The sequence below is a fragment of the Populus alba genome, chromosome 10, assembly GCF_005239225.2.
Source record: "Populus alba chromosome 10, ASM523922v2, whole genome shotgun sequence".
Lineage (NCBI taxonomy): Eukaryota > Viridiplantae > Streptophyta > Magnoliopsida > Malpighiales > Salicaceae > Populus > Populus alba.
In genome coordinates, this window is record NC_133293.1 from 16,493,159 (window position 1) to 16,508,890 (window position 15,732).

General features: G+C 37.6%; 2 protein-coding genes across 2 annotated transcripts; both read left to right on the forward strand.

The window, feature by feature from the left end:
- Positions 1 to 865: 865 nt before the first annotated feature.
- Positions 866 to 4,785, forward strand: LOC118043055 (uncharacterized). Its single transcript, XM_035050864.2, has 5 exons — positions 866 to 1,384; positions 1,572 to 1,706; positions 2,582 to 2,638; positions 3,383 to 3,517; positions 4,436 to 4,785. Exons 1-5 carry the CDS (start codon positions 1,076 to 1,078, stop codon positions 4,499 to 4,501), a joined length of 702 nt encoding a protein of 233 aa, XP_034906755.1. The 5' UTR covers positions 866 to 1,075; the 3' UTR covers positions 4,502 to 4,785.
- Positions 4,786 to 6,892: 2,107 nt separating this feature from the next.
- Positions 6,893 to 14,577, forward strand: LOC118043056 (uncharacterized). Its single transcript, XM_035050865.2, has 21 exons — positions 6,893 to 7,304; positions 7,380 to 7,512; positions 7,726 to 7,862; positions 7,963 to 8,008; positions 8,784 to 8,996; positions 9,127 to 9,630; positions 9,745 to 9,879; positions 9,998 to 10,213; positions 10,290 to 10,379; positions 10,462 to 10,706; positions 10,819 to 10,907; positions 11,480 to 11,520; positions 11,969 to 11,999; positions 12,111 to 12,233; positions 12,332 to 12,549; positions 12,644 to 12,739; positions 12,832 to 12,944; positions 13,203 to 13,338; positions 13,447 to 13,551; positions 13,828 to 14,175; positions 14,284 to 14,577. The coding sequence occupies exons 1-20, from the start codon at positions 7,030 to 7,032 to the stop codon at positions 14,026 to 14,028; spliced, it is 3,147 nt and encodes a 1,048-aa protein (XP_034906756.1). The 5' UTR covers positions 6,893 to 7,029; the 3' UTR covers positions 14,029 to 14,175; positions 14,284 to 14,577.
- The last annotated feature ends 1,155 nt before the right edge of the window (positions 14,578 to 15,732 follow it).

Sequence of the window (15,732 nt, forward strand, 5' to 3'; positions counted from 1 at the left end):
TTCTAACATATCCTTGGAAGCTTATGACCTGTTTCCTTGCAATTTTATGGGATCAGAGATAAGAACAAGGCAGCAGATTGCATATGTCCATTTTGCAAAGATCTCTTTAGAGCATGAAAATGCCACGCAACAATCACCGGCTAAAGACAGACTGGTGCATGGTGAGGAAAACCTGCAGTAGCGTGAGGTGCGGGATGAAAATGAGAAGTCGAAAGTTCTCCTTGGAGAGTGAATGGGTAACACGCTTCGGCTTTCTTAAGGTTGTCAGCTTCCAGCGATGGTGGACTTTTGCACTTTGCAGAACGAGTTGGCATTTACTAGCAGCTAAGCTAAGGGGTTATTGCTAGCTTACTTGAACATATCGAGAAAAAATGGGTAACCTGTATCTCCTTGCTGGATTTTGTAGAAATTTGGATTGAAATTAAACATGATCTTGATTCTAGCATATTAACATTAGCTTTGATTTAAATGGATTTTTATTGGTTGATTTTGTATTGAAGACAGGGTGTTTGATGAAATGCAACTATGAAAGTTTTAACTCTTCTCAACATTTTGATGAAGTCGGGATACTAGTTTGATGGAAAAACTTTGATACTAATATTACAATAACTTGCAGATAATTAGATGTTTTTTTTGTTGATTTTTTTAGTGCATCAAACAAGAATGTAAAATGTTACTCGAACCTTGAAATATAAACTGGCAAGTGAAATAACTTTACAGCTAGAAATCCTATAATTGCCAGGACGACATTATACACGTCATTTTCCCTTTTTGGCCCCGTAAATATGGAGTCCACGTGATTGGCTGTTACTGGGAAGTCCTAAAATATTGTCCGACAACTAGATCAAACTAACGGCCACGCTTGCTTTAAACTCCAATCAATCAGCTGGCTCACGGTTGAATTCTGTCCGCCCCTCTCCTCTATCCACAACGAATACCATTCATTATTCACATATACCATTTAAAACAGTAATTTAAAAAAATAAAAATCCAAAGGAACTGTTGGGACTCTACTTCCAGTTACAGGACGGGGCGGCCTTTGATTCCCAGTTCCATCAAACAGCCTTTTCAGGATATGTCGAGTATCGTATCAGGTCATCACTGTAATTGGTCACTTGGAGGAGCAGGGGTACAGGAGCATTTTCTTTGCAGAGGAAGATTTTACAGCAACAAGGTTCCATGTCCAGGAGATAATCATAGTCTTCCTTGCAGAGGATTGGTTTTCTCCACTCCTCAATCCCTCGCCAGCAGTAGCTGTTATCGCCCAAGTACTAGGAAATACAGGCCTGTTCTTTCCAGTACAGTTGATGATCCCCGTGACCAAGATGACCCGGAAGAAGATGGGGCCGGTGACAAGGATTCTTCCAAAGGTGAAACTGGAGGGGTATGTTTCTTTGAATTCCTTTTATTGTTTGTTCCATCGTTGTAATAAAGATCACCCTTTATGAAGAAAACACCACGGGGTTGTGAATTATGGTCGTTAGAACTGTGTCTTGTGCTAGTGGCAGATTGTATTGTTCAGTAGCAACATTTCATTTAATTCTCAACTTGTAGTTATGTCATCTTTCCAGATTGATAGCGAATTGCTAAGAGAGAATCTCGAAAGAATTGTTGGGTCAGATGATTCTGCCTTCAGTGGAATAGACCTCGCAACTCTGATTAGGAACAAGTATGGGAGGTCTTATGATGTTCAGCTAATAAAGAAGGTATTCTATATAAATATCTGCAAAATGAGTGTTTTATATTGCAATCGCATGTTTAAAAGCTAGATTTTGGTGTCTTTGGTTTCCATGTGAAGGATTGGTTTCTTGAGAAATGAATTAGCAATGCTTGTACTTGCGTCGGAATCCACGTGGTTACTCTTCCGTTGGCATCTAAAATTGAGAGAGATCATTTTATAACTGTCGTGTACATTGTTTTAGGAACGAATCCTTCTTATGTAATTTTCAGATACATCTTGTCTGCTTGTTGTTTTGTCAATGTAAATTACATATCTGTAGAAGAGTCCCTTTCTTAGCTTAGAGAGCCTCAGGCCCATCACTGTGCGAGGAACATGCCCTAGGGTGTTTTGTTTCCCTGGTTTGTTAAGTTGGTTTGATGTACAGATGTTATGGCTAATTTCTTTCGCTCTATTTTGTCTTTTCTTTTCACTTGGGATAATCCCTTTCCTTTCTGGCAACTCTTTGGCTGGGGTTTCCTTGAGGTTTACATTGATTAATGAATTGATTGTTGCTCAATCAATTTCCAAGAAGTTTTCCCAGTTAGATTGTGTTGCTGCTGTTCATGTGTGTTTGGTGATGTGGCGCAAGATGCTTTTTAAAAATGGTTTTCGCTTGAAATAAAATGATTTTTTCTCAGTTTTTTCTTTTTATTTTTGACATTAGCAAATCAAAACCACCAGAAAACACTAAAAAGATATATCAATTTGATGTTTTTTCAAGCCAAACGCACTGTTGAAATGTACTCAAAAGCATGTTTCAAACATAAAGACAAACGGTGCCTTCATACATGTCCCTTACAGCTGAACATTTTTGTTTCTTTTCTGGAAATTCACAGATTACTTCCAAATTTCATGATGCAGGAATTCATGGGTAGAAATCTCCTCGCTTTGAATGTCATGTGGAAGTACAGGGAGCAGGTGAGCTGATTCTCGTGATGAATGATTCTCGTGATAAAAACAAAATCTGGTTTGTGGATGCATTATGACAACCAATGGCATCACTAAGTATCAGAATTGTTCCGTGAATTTAGATTTTCCAAGCAACAGAAAAGCTGCTTATCAGAAGTATGCAGGCAGTGATTTTTTATTTAAAAATGTTGCATGCAAGATGGTTGCTTCAATCAAAATGTGAAAATTAATGTATCGAATTATAGACGTGCTTGGTTTTCATTGCACTCTTTTCACCAAATACTTTCTTCCCCGCATGCAAAGGTTAGCTTTCCGTGGCAAGTCTGTAAACCACGGGTCGTCTTCACTCGTGAGTCTCTATTAAAGGATAAGTATCAAAAGTTTTCTATGATGTTATTTCATATGAAGGACCTGGGTTCAAGTAGAGGTGATTTTTTAAAGGGAAATTATACTAATTTATACTCCACGGTGATAAAAGTATGGAGAACTTGCATGGTAAAATTCTCAGGAGAAGAGAGAGTGTTGATGTGAAAATTTTCTTGTGATGCAATATTTGTGCCAATTTCTCTTTCTCCCGCCCAATTAATGCTCGTAAGCATCCTGAAGTCTATCCTGAGCATAACTGCTTCACAAAACATATGGAAATAACAATCATGGGAGTGCTGAAGTTCTTGGAGTTTCTTCTTTTCCTTGTTTACGTCGTTAAATATATTAATTCCTCATTCACTTTCTTTTGTTTTTTTTCTTGTTTAGAGATCTTTTCCACTAACTGAAGAAGAGTATATATTGAGGCTTGATGATGTGGCAAATACATTGAAATGCTGGGGAGCTGTTTCCCATATCAGAAATAGCTTAGAGAAGTCAAAAGAGAGGCCTCGGATAGGGAAGGTAAGTTGGTGTTGCATTGTTTACTTAAGGATTTTTTTTCCCCCTCCAAAATCTGGATGTTATATTGAGAATCTCTCTCTCTCACACACACAGCATGAGCAAACACATACTCTTCACTGCAAGTTGGATCGTCAAACCTGCCCCTTCTAAATCTTCTTTGTTGTTTCTGTGCCTATTCCATCAACTCCTCTTTTACCTGTAATACCATAATATATAAACCTTTCTTCCATGAGAAGACCCTGTCTCAAGAACCTATAATCGGAGATCCATTGCTTTGTAAAAATTTAAACAACATGCCTTTCAGATTCCATCTATTTTCCTTTTCAAAATCCTTAACCAATTCAAATCCCAATTCATCCATGAGCATAAACTCATTCTTCTATCATTCAAAACTCTGACTTGTAAACTTCCCATTGAGCAGATTACTTGAGTCTGTTCCTCCATATAACCAAATTACTTTAATGTAAAGTCGTCTGAATGGAAGTACATGATGTTTGGCTTGTCATTGCCTATTGAAGAAGATAGATCATTTTAACATAAAGCGTTACGCTGCACACAAGGTGTGGTGCAAATTAACTTCAAGGAGCTATATGGGGAAGCGTTTTGATATTTAAGGATTATCTTGCCCAAAAGCATTTCTACATAGAAATTATGCTATGAGTATGAGAGTTTGAGTGTTCAAATGCCTTGTCCTCTCTGGTAAATCTGCAATTTAATGATGTTTCACACTGCACGTTGCTTGCAGGAAATATAAGTTGTCCTGTGATCTGAGGAATACAAGCATGAATGATCTAGATTGAGTTGAATGAAAAAAGAAGAAGAAGAAGAAGAAGAAATACTTGCATACCCATGCATTAGTCTTGTTTCTTTCTGTTTAATCTTTACCTCACACGGTATTTCTTGCTACACTTGCTGCAGGCAGTCAGCATTTTCATAGACATGGATGAGTCAGGAGGCCGAGCAAATGAATGGATTTACAAGTAGATATGGCCACGATTTACTCATATCCGACCCTGCCAGTTGTTCCAGTTTGTAAAGATAGAAGAGCCTGTCCATCCAACAACTAAGGTTACACTTTGGTCCATTATCATAGCAGTTGTTAGACTGAAGGAGGCCGAAGGCTTGAACATGGCTTTCTCGTATTTGTAGTCTGGTTCTTTATTGTTTACTCCATAGATAGTTAGATACCATATAGGCATGCAAAGTGTGCTGACAGTGTCTTTATAGTGTTTACATCTACGACCATATTCAACACCCATTGCTTCTTTCATAACTTTTCTGCCTGTGATATCTAGGGTTCTTAACTTGCTATGTTCCTTAATTGAAATCCACTTACGGGAATCGATTGTGGGAGACCGTAGTACTCCTGCTTCGGTCAATGGGGCAATCTGTTCTCCTTTTTCTTGCCAATAAGTTCAAACTACAAAGAACAAGCTCTGGCTACCCCAGCTGTTTCCATTGCGAACCTGACAACTCTAGCGCCTGCCAGATTGAACTCGCTTGACATGCATGTACGTAGATTTGTCTTGCAAATAGCAAGTGGGCTTTCTCTTCGTGTCACTGCTATCATTTTTAGCCGTTTTATTCCTAACATGAGCTGTTAGTTCTTTTACTCTGTTTCGTCGATGGAGTATCCATGATTGAAGATGCCCTTGATTTGGTTACAGAGCCTGACAGTGTTTTTAAAAGATTTAAGATTTGTTTTTATTTAAAATTATTTTTTTATGTTTTTTTTTATTGTTTTGATATCCTATATCAAAAATAATTTTTAAAAAATAAAAAATATATTATTTAATCATACCTGTTAACATATTTTCCATCATTCCCTCCGAAGCAACACTATTCGAATTCTTTACCATGAAAATAAAAGAAGAGACGGATTCCGTCAGTGGCTTGTTTTAATGGTTTGGTGAGCTTATACAGCTCTCTGCACAGTTAGAAGTTAGGGAATTTTCCCAGTTTAAACGTAGGAAAGTCATCACTCATTTTCACTTGATAGTTAAAAGTAATAAAATCTATTTTTATATAGAGTATATTTGTTTGTGTGTTAAAAAAATATATTTGCATTTTTTTTATTATTTTAAAGTGCTAAGATAACAAAATAAATTTTAAAAAATAAAAATAATATTACTTTAATATATTACATTGAAAAACAATTATCACAATTCTAAACACTTCCATCATAAAAGAAGGGTTGAAAATCAAATCTCTGGAGAGGGAAATACTGATGTCATGTAAGTTAGGGCAGTAATAAAATGTTTAACGGCTGTTTTTTAAAAAACTATGAATTTTCAATTGGGTTAATTGATAAAATCTTGAAAAATAACAAAAAAAAAAAAACCAATAAATCAATGTTATGGAGGAGTAAGTGAAATTTATAGGGTTGTTTGGAAATGCTGTTGCGATTGTTTTTCACTCGAAAATATATCAAAATAATATTTTTTTTAGTTTTTAAAAATTATTTTTAATATTAGTACATCAAAATGATTTGAAAACATCAAAAAAATATAAATTTAAAAAAAAAATTAAATTATTTTAAATTATTTTTAAAATATAAAAATAATAGGGTTTTAATCACATTGCCGGCAAAAATTATTAAGGCACGTCAGTACTTACCATGGCGATGCATGTGCTTTACCATGTTTTATTAATCTATGTCCCCTTAGGTGAGCTTGTCGCTACGCTGTACCGTGCACCGAAAAACAAATATACTAATTTATTGAGTAATCTATCCTTTAGTCCTTGAGTACTGAAATAAATTATAACTCAGTCCTTTATATTTACATACTTCCTTTCTTCTCCTTGACCCTTGTTTTATTATAACGAAGGTGATGCAGTGGTTAAATTGAAGATAAATAGAGTTTTGTGTTTTTAATAAATCAAATATTTTTGGATTTTTTCTTGGTCTTGATCAAAACAATTCAAAAAATATTTTATTTATTAAATAAATTCAGTATGTCAAAAAAATTCAAAGAATTAAAAATTATTTTTTAAAAAAAATAATTTCAATTTTTTAAAAAACTAAATTAAGTAACAAGGATTGAAGATTGGAGATTGAAAAGGGGGAAATATTTCAGAAAAATATGTGACAAAGAAAATTGAGTGGTGACTGGATAAACAAATATGAATCTCACTCCTCTTTCTCTGCATCTCAAATGACAATTTAAGGTCTTTTTTTAGTGCTATATAGGGGGAAACCAAGATGTTTTAAGAAGACAGCTGGCACAAAAACAATTAGGGAGCTAAATTATAATCACGCTGAGAAACCAGGGACTAAAATAACTTACTTTTCTCCGTCTCAAATTATTCTTTTAAAATTGTTTTTTGAAAAGGTTGCCGGGGGTATCAAAACCCTGACATCCTTAAATACCAAGCAAAGGAAACCAAAAACCCTTTGCAACATAGTCACAGCCACCGCCCCCCGCCCTCTCTTCTTCTCTCTACAGAAAGAGAACACAAAACACACAGAGAAGAAAAGTAATAAAAATAAAGGAAGAAGAAGTGAAGGAAGGATGGCACAGTCACTTGAATTGCTTCTGATTCAATTCTTGATGCCAGACAACGATGCCAGAAGGCAAGCCGAGGAGCAAATTAAGAGGTTAGCCAAAGATCCTCAAGTGGTCCCAGCCCTTGCTCAACACCTTCGCACCGCCAAAACTCCCAATGTCCGCCAGCTCGCCGCCGTACTCCTCCGCAAGAAGATCACGGGGCACTGGGCTAAACTCCCTCCTCAACTCAAACTCCTTGTCAAACAATCGCTCATTGAAAGCATCACCATGGAACACAGGTATTAATTAGTTTAATTATTTGATGAATAATACTTGTGGAGATTCTTTTAATTATTTTTATCGTAATCTTGTAGTCCTCCAGTGAGGAAAGCGAGTGCGAATGTGGTCAGTATAATTGCGAAATATGCAGTTCCGGCTGGAGAATGGCCTGATTTGTTGCCCTTTTTGTTTCAATGTAGTCAAAGTGCACAGGAAGATCATAGAGAAGTAAGAATCATTTTTTTTTCTCTTCATTGTTATATCTAGTTGATTCTGCAATGCAAGATTATCCTGATCAAGAATTCTTGAGCATGATCCTACTTACTATAAGAAGTGCGTGTGCAATTTTCTTTCCTCTGTCTGACAATTTACGTGTCTCTGCTGGTTTTACAAGAATTGAAAGAGTAGCTTATTGGTCGTGTTCTGTTTTGGTGATGCAAGGTGGCATTGATCCTTTTCAGCTCTTTAACTGAAACTATTGGTAATGCATTTCAACCTCATCTTGCTGGTTTGCAAGCTCTTTTGCTCAAGTGTTTGCAGGATGATACTAGCAACCGTGTTAGAGTTGCTGCTCTCAAGTAATGGACGACTGTTTTTTTAGATTTTTTGCTGTTTGTCTTTTCATTAAGGAAAAAAAATATTGTGTGGTTTCTCACTAAAATTTATTTTGTTTATCAGGGCAGTGGGATCTTTTATTGAATTTACAAATGACGGGGATGAAGCGGTCAGTTTGTATGCTTGTGGCAGAATTTAGACAACCACTTTGTATATTTTGATTTTTTTGGTTTATATTTTTCCTCCATTTGCACCTGTCATGTGTTTCCTGTCTTCTGTTATGGTATTTACCTTTTCAAATTGCATTGCACCACACTATATTATTATGTATTTTTCAAGGCTCATAATATGTCTATGCTTCAAAAATGAAATGCATAATATTCAATTAAGACTCTTAGTGTCTGGAATAAAATATACCAAAGTTCAAATTAGCTCCTTGGTACTCATGGGTAATGTTTAGACAGTCATAGAACCCCAAACAGCCCCAAATGAATGACCTTTTTCCTTTCAATCCCTCACCTTTAAATAACAGGTAATCTTAGTAAGGATGCAAGTGAACTGATTTACATAATGCAGATTAATACATCTCTATGTGAGCAAGTAAAAATATTGGAAAATCATTGAAGAGCCTTCCAATCCCTTTTAGTGTTGAAAGAAACCCTTGGAATGACCTGTAAAACAGTGCACCCAAAGGAAGCCAAGAAATCCTGTCCCAACGAATCCATACTGTTTTTCCATCCTTCGTCTCTGAAACCCATAGTTAGGTCAATCACAACTTCTCCACTCTGCTAGGAATTATTCAATCTCAGCAGTGATCACTAAAGGTCTACATATCCTAGGCAAAGACAATTTAAAAAGAGATGGCTATTTTTTCTGTCACTGCTGAGGTTGGTTTTTGCTCATCACTATTTTCAAGTGTTGACTTTAGCTATATGTGTGCGCAGATCAAATTTCGCCAGTTCATTCCCAGCATTTTAAATGTGGCTAGACAATGCCTTTCATCTGGTGACGAGGATGTTGCAATAATTGCTTTTGAAATCTTTGATGAACTGATTGAATCTCCTGCACCTCTTCTTGGAGACTCTGTTAAATCCATTGTCCAGTTCTCTCTTGAAGTTTGTTCTAGTCAAAATTTGGAGTCCAACACACGTCATCAGGTTAGATAGGTGCATCAAATTATGTGTTGTTGGACATTCTAAATCTAGTTGACATGTGTAATTGAGACAGCTGCACCTCTGTCTTGTTTTTTCAATTTTTTCCTCACTCACCATACTTTTTGCATATCAGGCTATTCAGATAATTTCATGGCTGGCAAAGTACAAACACGGCTCCCTGAAAAAGTATAACCTGGTCATCCCCATTCTGCAAGTGATGTGCCCCTTGCTTGCAGAATCAGCTGATGCTGATGAAGATGATGATCTTGCTCCTGATCGAGCAGCTGCAGAAGTCATTGACACTATGGCTTTGAACCTCTCAAAGCATGTCTTTCCCACTGTCTTTGAGTTTGCTTCCTTGAGCAGTCAGAGCGCAAATCCAAAGTTCCGGGAAGCTTCTGTTACAGCTTTAGGTGTTGTTTCAGAGGGTTGTCTGGAGTTAATGAAAGATAAATTGGAATCTGTTCTTCATATTGTTTTAGGGGCTTTGAGGGATCCAGAACAAATGGTTAGAGGGGCTGCATCATTTGCCTTGGGTCAATTTGCTGAGCATTTGCAGCCTGAAATTGTGTCTCACTATGGAAGTGTTCTTCCCTGCATTTTAAATGCTCTTGAGGATGCATCTGATGAAGTAAAGGTAAACATAACAAAAGCATCAAAGTACTATGCAAATCACATTTCTACGACCGTATGACTTCGATGAAATGACCTATTTTATTCCAAATGATCTTCTTTATTTGAATCTGAATAGGAAAAGTCGTACTATGCTTTAGCAGCATTTTGTGAGGACATGGGTGAAGAAATTCTTCCTTTCCTTGATCCTTTGATGGGGAAGCTACTTGCAGCCCTCCAAAATAGCCCTCGTAATTTGCAGGATACATGCATGGTAAGGAAGATGCATCTTAAGCTCCCTGCAAAGTTATGCGATTAAACCAATTAATAATTAACTTTTCTGCCTTATTTTTGGCTGTATTTTTTAAATTCACCGAGTAATGTTTTTGCAGTCTGCAATTGGTTCAGTTGCAACTGCTGCTGAGCAAGCTTTCATTCCTTATGCTGAAAGGGTTCTCGAGTTAATGAAATCCTTCATGGTGCTTACCAATGATGAGGATCTGCGATCACGAGCAAGGGCTACTGAGCTTGTAGGAATAGTTGCCATGTCTGCTGGGAGAGCAAGGATGGAACCGATTCTTCTCCCTTTCATGGAAGCTGCAATTTCTGTAATGACATCACCAGTTCTCTTCAATAACTATAGCATGTCCTTTTAGAAATTTATTTATGTTTGTATTTTCTCAGGGTTTTGGATTGGAGTTCAGCGAGCTTCGGGAGTATACTCATGGATTCTTTAGCAATGTAGCAGAAATAATGGATGATAGCTTTACACAGGTTTACTTAGTGTCCTGGAATAAACTTGTATGGTCCTTTCTACAAATCCCATGTTCATGTTTAATGCTGTTTTTGCGCACAGTATCTTCCTCATGTTGTACCCCTGGCATTCGCTTCCTGCAATCTTGATGATGGTTCTGCAGTGGACATCATTGAATCTGATGATGAAAATATCAATGGATTTGGTGGAGTCTCATCTGATGATGAAGCTCATGATGAACCAAGAGTTCGGAATATCAGTGTTAGAACAGGAGTGTTGGATGAAAAGGCAGCTGCAACTCAAGCACTTGGTTTATTTGCACTTCACACAAAGAGTTCTTATGCCCCGTATCCATTTCATTCTCCTTGTTAAGAATTATTGTCCTCTATCACCGTACTGAGGTTTGAATTTAAAATAACAAATGAAGTATTACATCTTGAATTCCTTAATTGTTTTAAGCTATTTGGAGCAGACATTAAAGATTCTGGTGAGACATTCAGGGTATTTCCATGAAGATGTTCGGCTTCAGGCTATCATTGCTTTGAAATGTGAGTAACAACCATATGGCTTGTTGATGGTTTTGTGTTAATGTATATCCAATTGCTCAATTTCCTAGTTCAATCTGATATCTGTTATCAATATGAACTCTTTTGGATGTTTCGATAGAAACTCTTTTGGATGTTTCTTAGAAGGCATTTACCAAAGTGGACATAGGCCACCACGAGATAGTAACATCAATCAATAAATATATGAAAACCAAGTCAATTTTTTTGTCGCTCTCATATTAAATAAAGAGCAAAGTAGAGTGCTACCATTAAAGAGAAGGAATTTGGGAGAGGAGAGGGGATGGAAACTTTAACATAAATGGGGTATCTTGTTTCCTTTGCAATTGTTGAAATATTAAAGGCAAATTTGAGCATGTCCGCCATGATGTTTGCAATTACTACTAATTCTTGCCTTGCTAGACTTGTCTTATCGTTCACATTCACCTAGCGGGATTTAAGCCCTGTAAGCCTGTCCAGCTCATAGAAAAGATAGTAGAGACTGAATGAATATTCTAGGATAACAAACATACTGTCTCACCGTAATCATACTAATCTCATTATTTGATTTTTTGCAGCTATTCTGACTGCAGCACATGCACTCTTCCAGAGTCAAAATGTCAGTATGCATTAGCCCTTTACTTATTCCTGTCTTTCTTTTGATGGTTTTAGAAACATTTTTTCCTTTTCATGTCCCCCATCATTCTTACCTTGCCATGCCCCATGGACTGATGACCTATGATTATTACATAACTAACTTTTCATGCAGTCTGGCCATTTGAGTTTTGTTTATGGTTTTGGTTGGAATTTTATTTCTTTTTTGGACAAAAAAAAATAGATAGGTGGAGCCATTTTGGTTAGCATGAGTTATTCCATGGTCAATACCTAATAGTTGGGCCCTCCCTCTTTATGTTACTGACCTTATTCTCAAGTTAATTTCAATCTATCCTTGTAATAAGATGAAATGGAAAATCTTAGAGCGAGTTTCCTGATGCACGTTTCTCTTCAATTATGTGACTATTGCTGGGCTCTACTAATACAATGTTATCTTGCTTCTTGTTATGCAGGCCCAACAGGAAAAGGCAAGAGAAATGCTTGGTGGGGCTATGGCTTGATAGTGGCATATAGAGTGTTTGTATCTGCCAGGATTCTATATCCTGGTTTTAAGTGGTAAACAAATTTTAATTAACATATCTTCATAATAAGCAGATACTGTGATGGATATTTACATCAAGACTATGACTGGAGATGATGACAAGGAAGTAGTTGCTCAAGCATGTACAAGTGTGGCAGACATCATTAAGGATTATGGTTATGCAGCTATTGAACCTTGTAAGCATGGCTGTATTTGCTTTTTCTGTGAAAAATAAAGTTTGTAGATGCAGATAGAACATCTTGATGGGCCACACTCTAATGTGATTTGATTACAGATATGTCTCAGCTTGTTGATGCAACTTTGGTATTGCTTAAAGAGGAGTCAGCTTGTCAGCAACTGGAAGATGATAGTGATATGGATGATGATGATACAGAACATGATGAAGTGCTTATGGATGCAGTTTCTGATCTTCTTCCTGCATTTGCAAAGTCCATGGGTTCTCATTTTGCACCCATCTTTGCTAACCTGTTTGAGCCTTTGATGAAATTTGCGGTGCACTATCAGTTGATCCTTTTTGGTCAGTTAGTTTCCATCTTGTGCTAAGACTTGTTCTGGATTCTTATCATTTTGATGGTTGGAATTGCAGAAAGCTTCACGCCCTCTGCAAGATCGAACTATGGTGGTTGCTTGCCTTGCAGAAGTTGCTCAGGACATGGGTGCCCCAATTGCGGGTTATGTTGATGTAATTTTATTGCAATGTGAAACTTTTTTTATTCAACTTTTGGTTATCTGGAAGTTCTTATATTTTGTCTGAAATCTTGTCTCATGTTTCAGAGGGTGATGCCCTTGGCGATCAAAGAACTTGCTTCATCAGATGCAACTAACAGGAGGAATGCTGCATTTTGTGTTGGAGAATTGTGCAAAAATGGCGGGGAGTCAACTTTGAAGTATCCAATAACCACATAAACTGACCCATTCCCGTTCATTTTTCTATATTTCCATCATTGATAATTATGGTTTCTATTTTTTGTAATCTATGTTTATGTTGTGGCTGTTGGGGAGTGTGGTGCTACAGTTTGTTGCATGTGATTAATAAGGTTTAAAGTTTACTAGAAAGGTGCTAGCAACTATTTTGGTGTTGAATTTCATCTTTGCATAACCCATTCATTTGTGTTGCTGGAGATTTTTCCTCTCATCAACACCAGATATTATGGTGATATATTGCGTGGACTCTTCCCTTTATTTGGAGAGCCTGAGCCAGATGATGCTGTTAGGGATAATGCAGCTGGTGCGGTTGCAAGGATGATAATGGCACATCCCCAGGCTGTCCCATTAAATCAGGTTAACATCCCGTTCTGTCCCATTAATATTCTGCTTACTTCTTCCTCGTAACTTTTGACTAATTATTCCCATGGTGCTTATCTATATCACTTGGGTTGATTTTTGCAGGTTCTTCCTGTTTTCCTCAAAGTTCTCCCACTGAAAGAAGATCATGAAGAGTCCATGGCTGTCTACTGTTGTGTCTCTACTCTCGTTTTGTCATCCAATCAACAGGTAATCTTGTGTGTGGGTAGACATGATTGAGATGGATAAAAACTACAACTGAAAGATTGTTTGGTGAAAATGATTAGATCATTGAAATGATTATGAGGTGGTGGAAGTAACAGGTTGTCCTCTGCTGATGCTTGAACCTACCTCTCCCTCACCCGCATGCATACTTGCACTGTTGCACAATTGAGAACACACAAAATACGAATCTTATTCCTTAGGTTTATTTCCATCACTGATGCTGTGCCCTTTGTTTCCCTCAATTTATATATGCAAAAGCAGATCCTTGCACTTGTTCCAGAGCTGGTCAATCTTTTTGCTCAGGTTGTGGTTTCTCCAGTTGAAACTGCTGAAGTCAAGGCTCAAGTTGGGAGAGCTTTTGCACACCTGATTTCACTCTATGGCCATCAAATGCAACCTCTATTAAGTAACCTATCGCCTGCACATGCTAGTGCTTTAGGTGCATTTGCCCCCAAAAGCTGATGGCTGATTGAATTGGCAAGTGTGATTTCTTCCTTGGTTTTCTACATGTCATCCTTTACAGAGTGTGCTTCTCAAAGAAAACGTCTTGTGTTGCCTGCCCTTTTAGTTGAAGGCTAAATTCAGGAAGGACACCAAAGCAAATATCAGGTAAGAATGATTTATTTGTTGAGAGTCTATCCGTGCACAAACTTTTAACCAATATGTAGTATCCTGCTCCACTAGCATAAATTGACATCGTTGCACTCATTTTCACAGGTTTGGATCCTGCTGCTGTCTCCACTAATTCTGTGAAGGGACTACCTTTTCTTCCATCATTTTTGTATCGCGCTATTCAATTTGTTATTAATTACAGCCCCAGTCTTCCAATTTATTTGTTTGTTCAGATCGAGTGGCGAGTTTTTTTTGGTTTTCTGGCCATGATGAGAGAGGTTTTTGAGTGATTTACGGAATACAAATTTGTGCCTTATTATTGTTACTTAACAAGTATAAAATGTAAAAAACATTCTTTTGTAAAATCATGTACAATGGTATGATTTCTGCTTGCTGATCTCTCGGTTGCTTAGAACGCACTCCATTTACTTGAAAAAAAATAAAATTGAGTTAGTGTTTGTCCTCCCATAAAATTTCTTCTCAAGCGCCTCTGAACTTTATATTCTCCTTGGATGAAATTAGCTTTGCTTGTTTCTTTTTTATCCATGCACATACAAAGCACCAGTGCTCTCTTTTCCGATATGATCTTGCCATGTTAACTAGGACTCTCTGTATGTAATTTGTGAATACATAAAGGCCAGCCGCAATGTAGAATCTGCCTCTGTTTTTTCTTGCCAGTCAGAACCGCGCTCCACTCCAGAAGCTTGTAGAGTGCTGGATTGCACCGTTGAGTGTTGAGTGGAGCGCGTTACACCCCAACCCCGAAATGGGAAAAAAAATTATGTGCGAAACAATATTGAGAGGTGGTATGAAGGTTAACAAGCTTATAAATCCAAGGTAGCTTTGATGGGGGGAAATGAAAGCATCGAGCTTGTGTTGAGCTAAGTTTAGAGCAGGTAGACTCAGAGTCTCAAACAGGCAGTTGTGGAGGCTGCATACGTTTGGAGAATCAATGGTGGCTTCCGCCAGTCTTTGAACGGAGGTTTTTGTAAGTCCTCAAGTCCTAGACTTGAACTCATCGAGACAGAACATTGCAAGAACAGGGAAAGAAGTTTGGAAGTGAGGTCTTTACATGCTCTTTTGGTTAAGCTAGGTGAAGACAACTTCCCCACCTCAAGGTTCTTCTTGCCAGCGGTCAGATCAACGTGCACCCCGTCGTCTAGTAATGATAATGAAATGTTCGGAGACCGGGTGTGTCGATTTTTATTTTGGGAACACCAGTTTCTAATAAATTTCTCGATGGAAGAGCAGCAAGAGACGAGATTCGTGATATCATCACCACCCTTAATGCAGCGGAGACAAATCTCTCTTAGAGAGGGCCGTATTATGGTCTCACTCCGGAGGGGCAGCCTGAGGAAGCATTTATCCAAACTTAAAAGACAGATAATGCGTTCGCAGTGAAGATGGCTTCCGGCAAACTATAGTGGCAATCGGACATTCACAACCGAGATCAAACTCCCAGTTCTATAGAGAACTCCACAGATAGTTTGAGCCTCTGAATGCTAACCGCTGAGGGCATTGTCTAAGCAAAGAATCGTGCACAAAATTGACGAA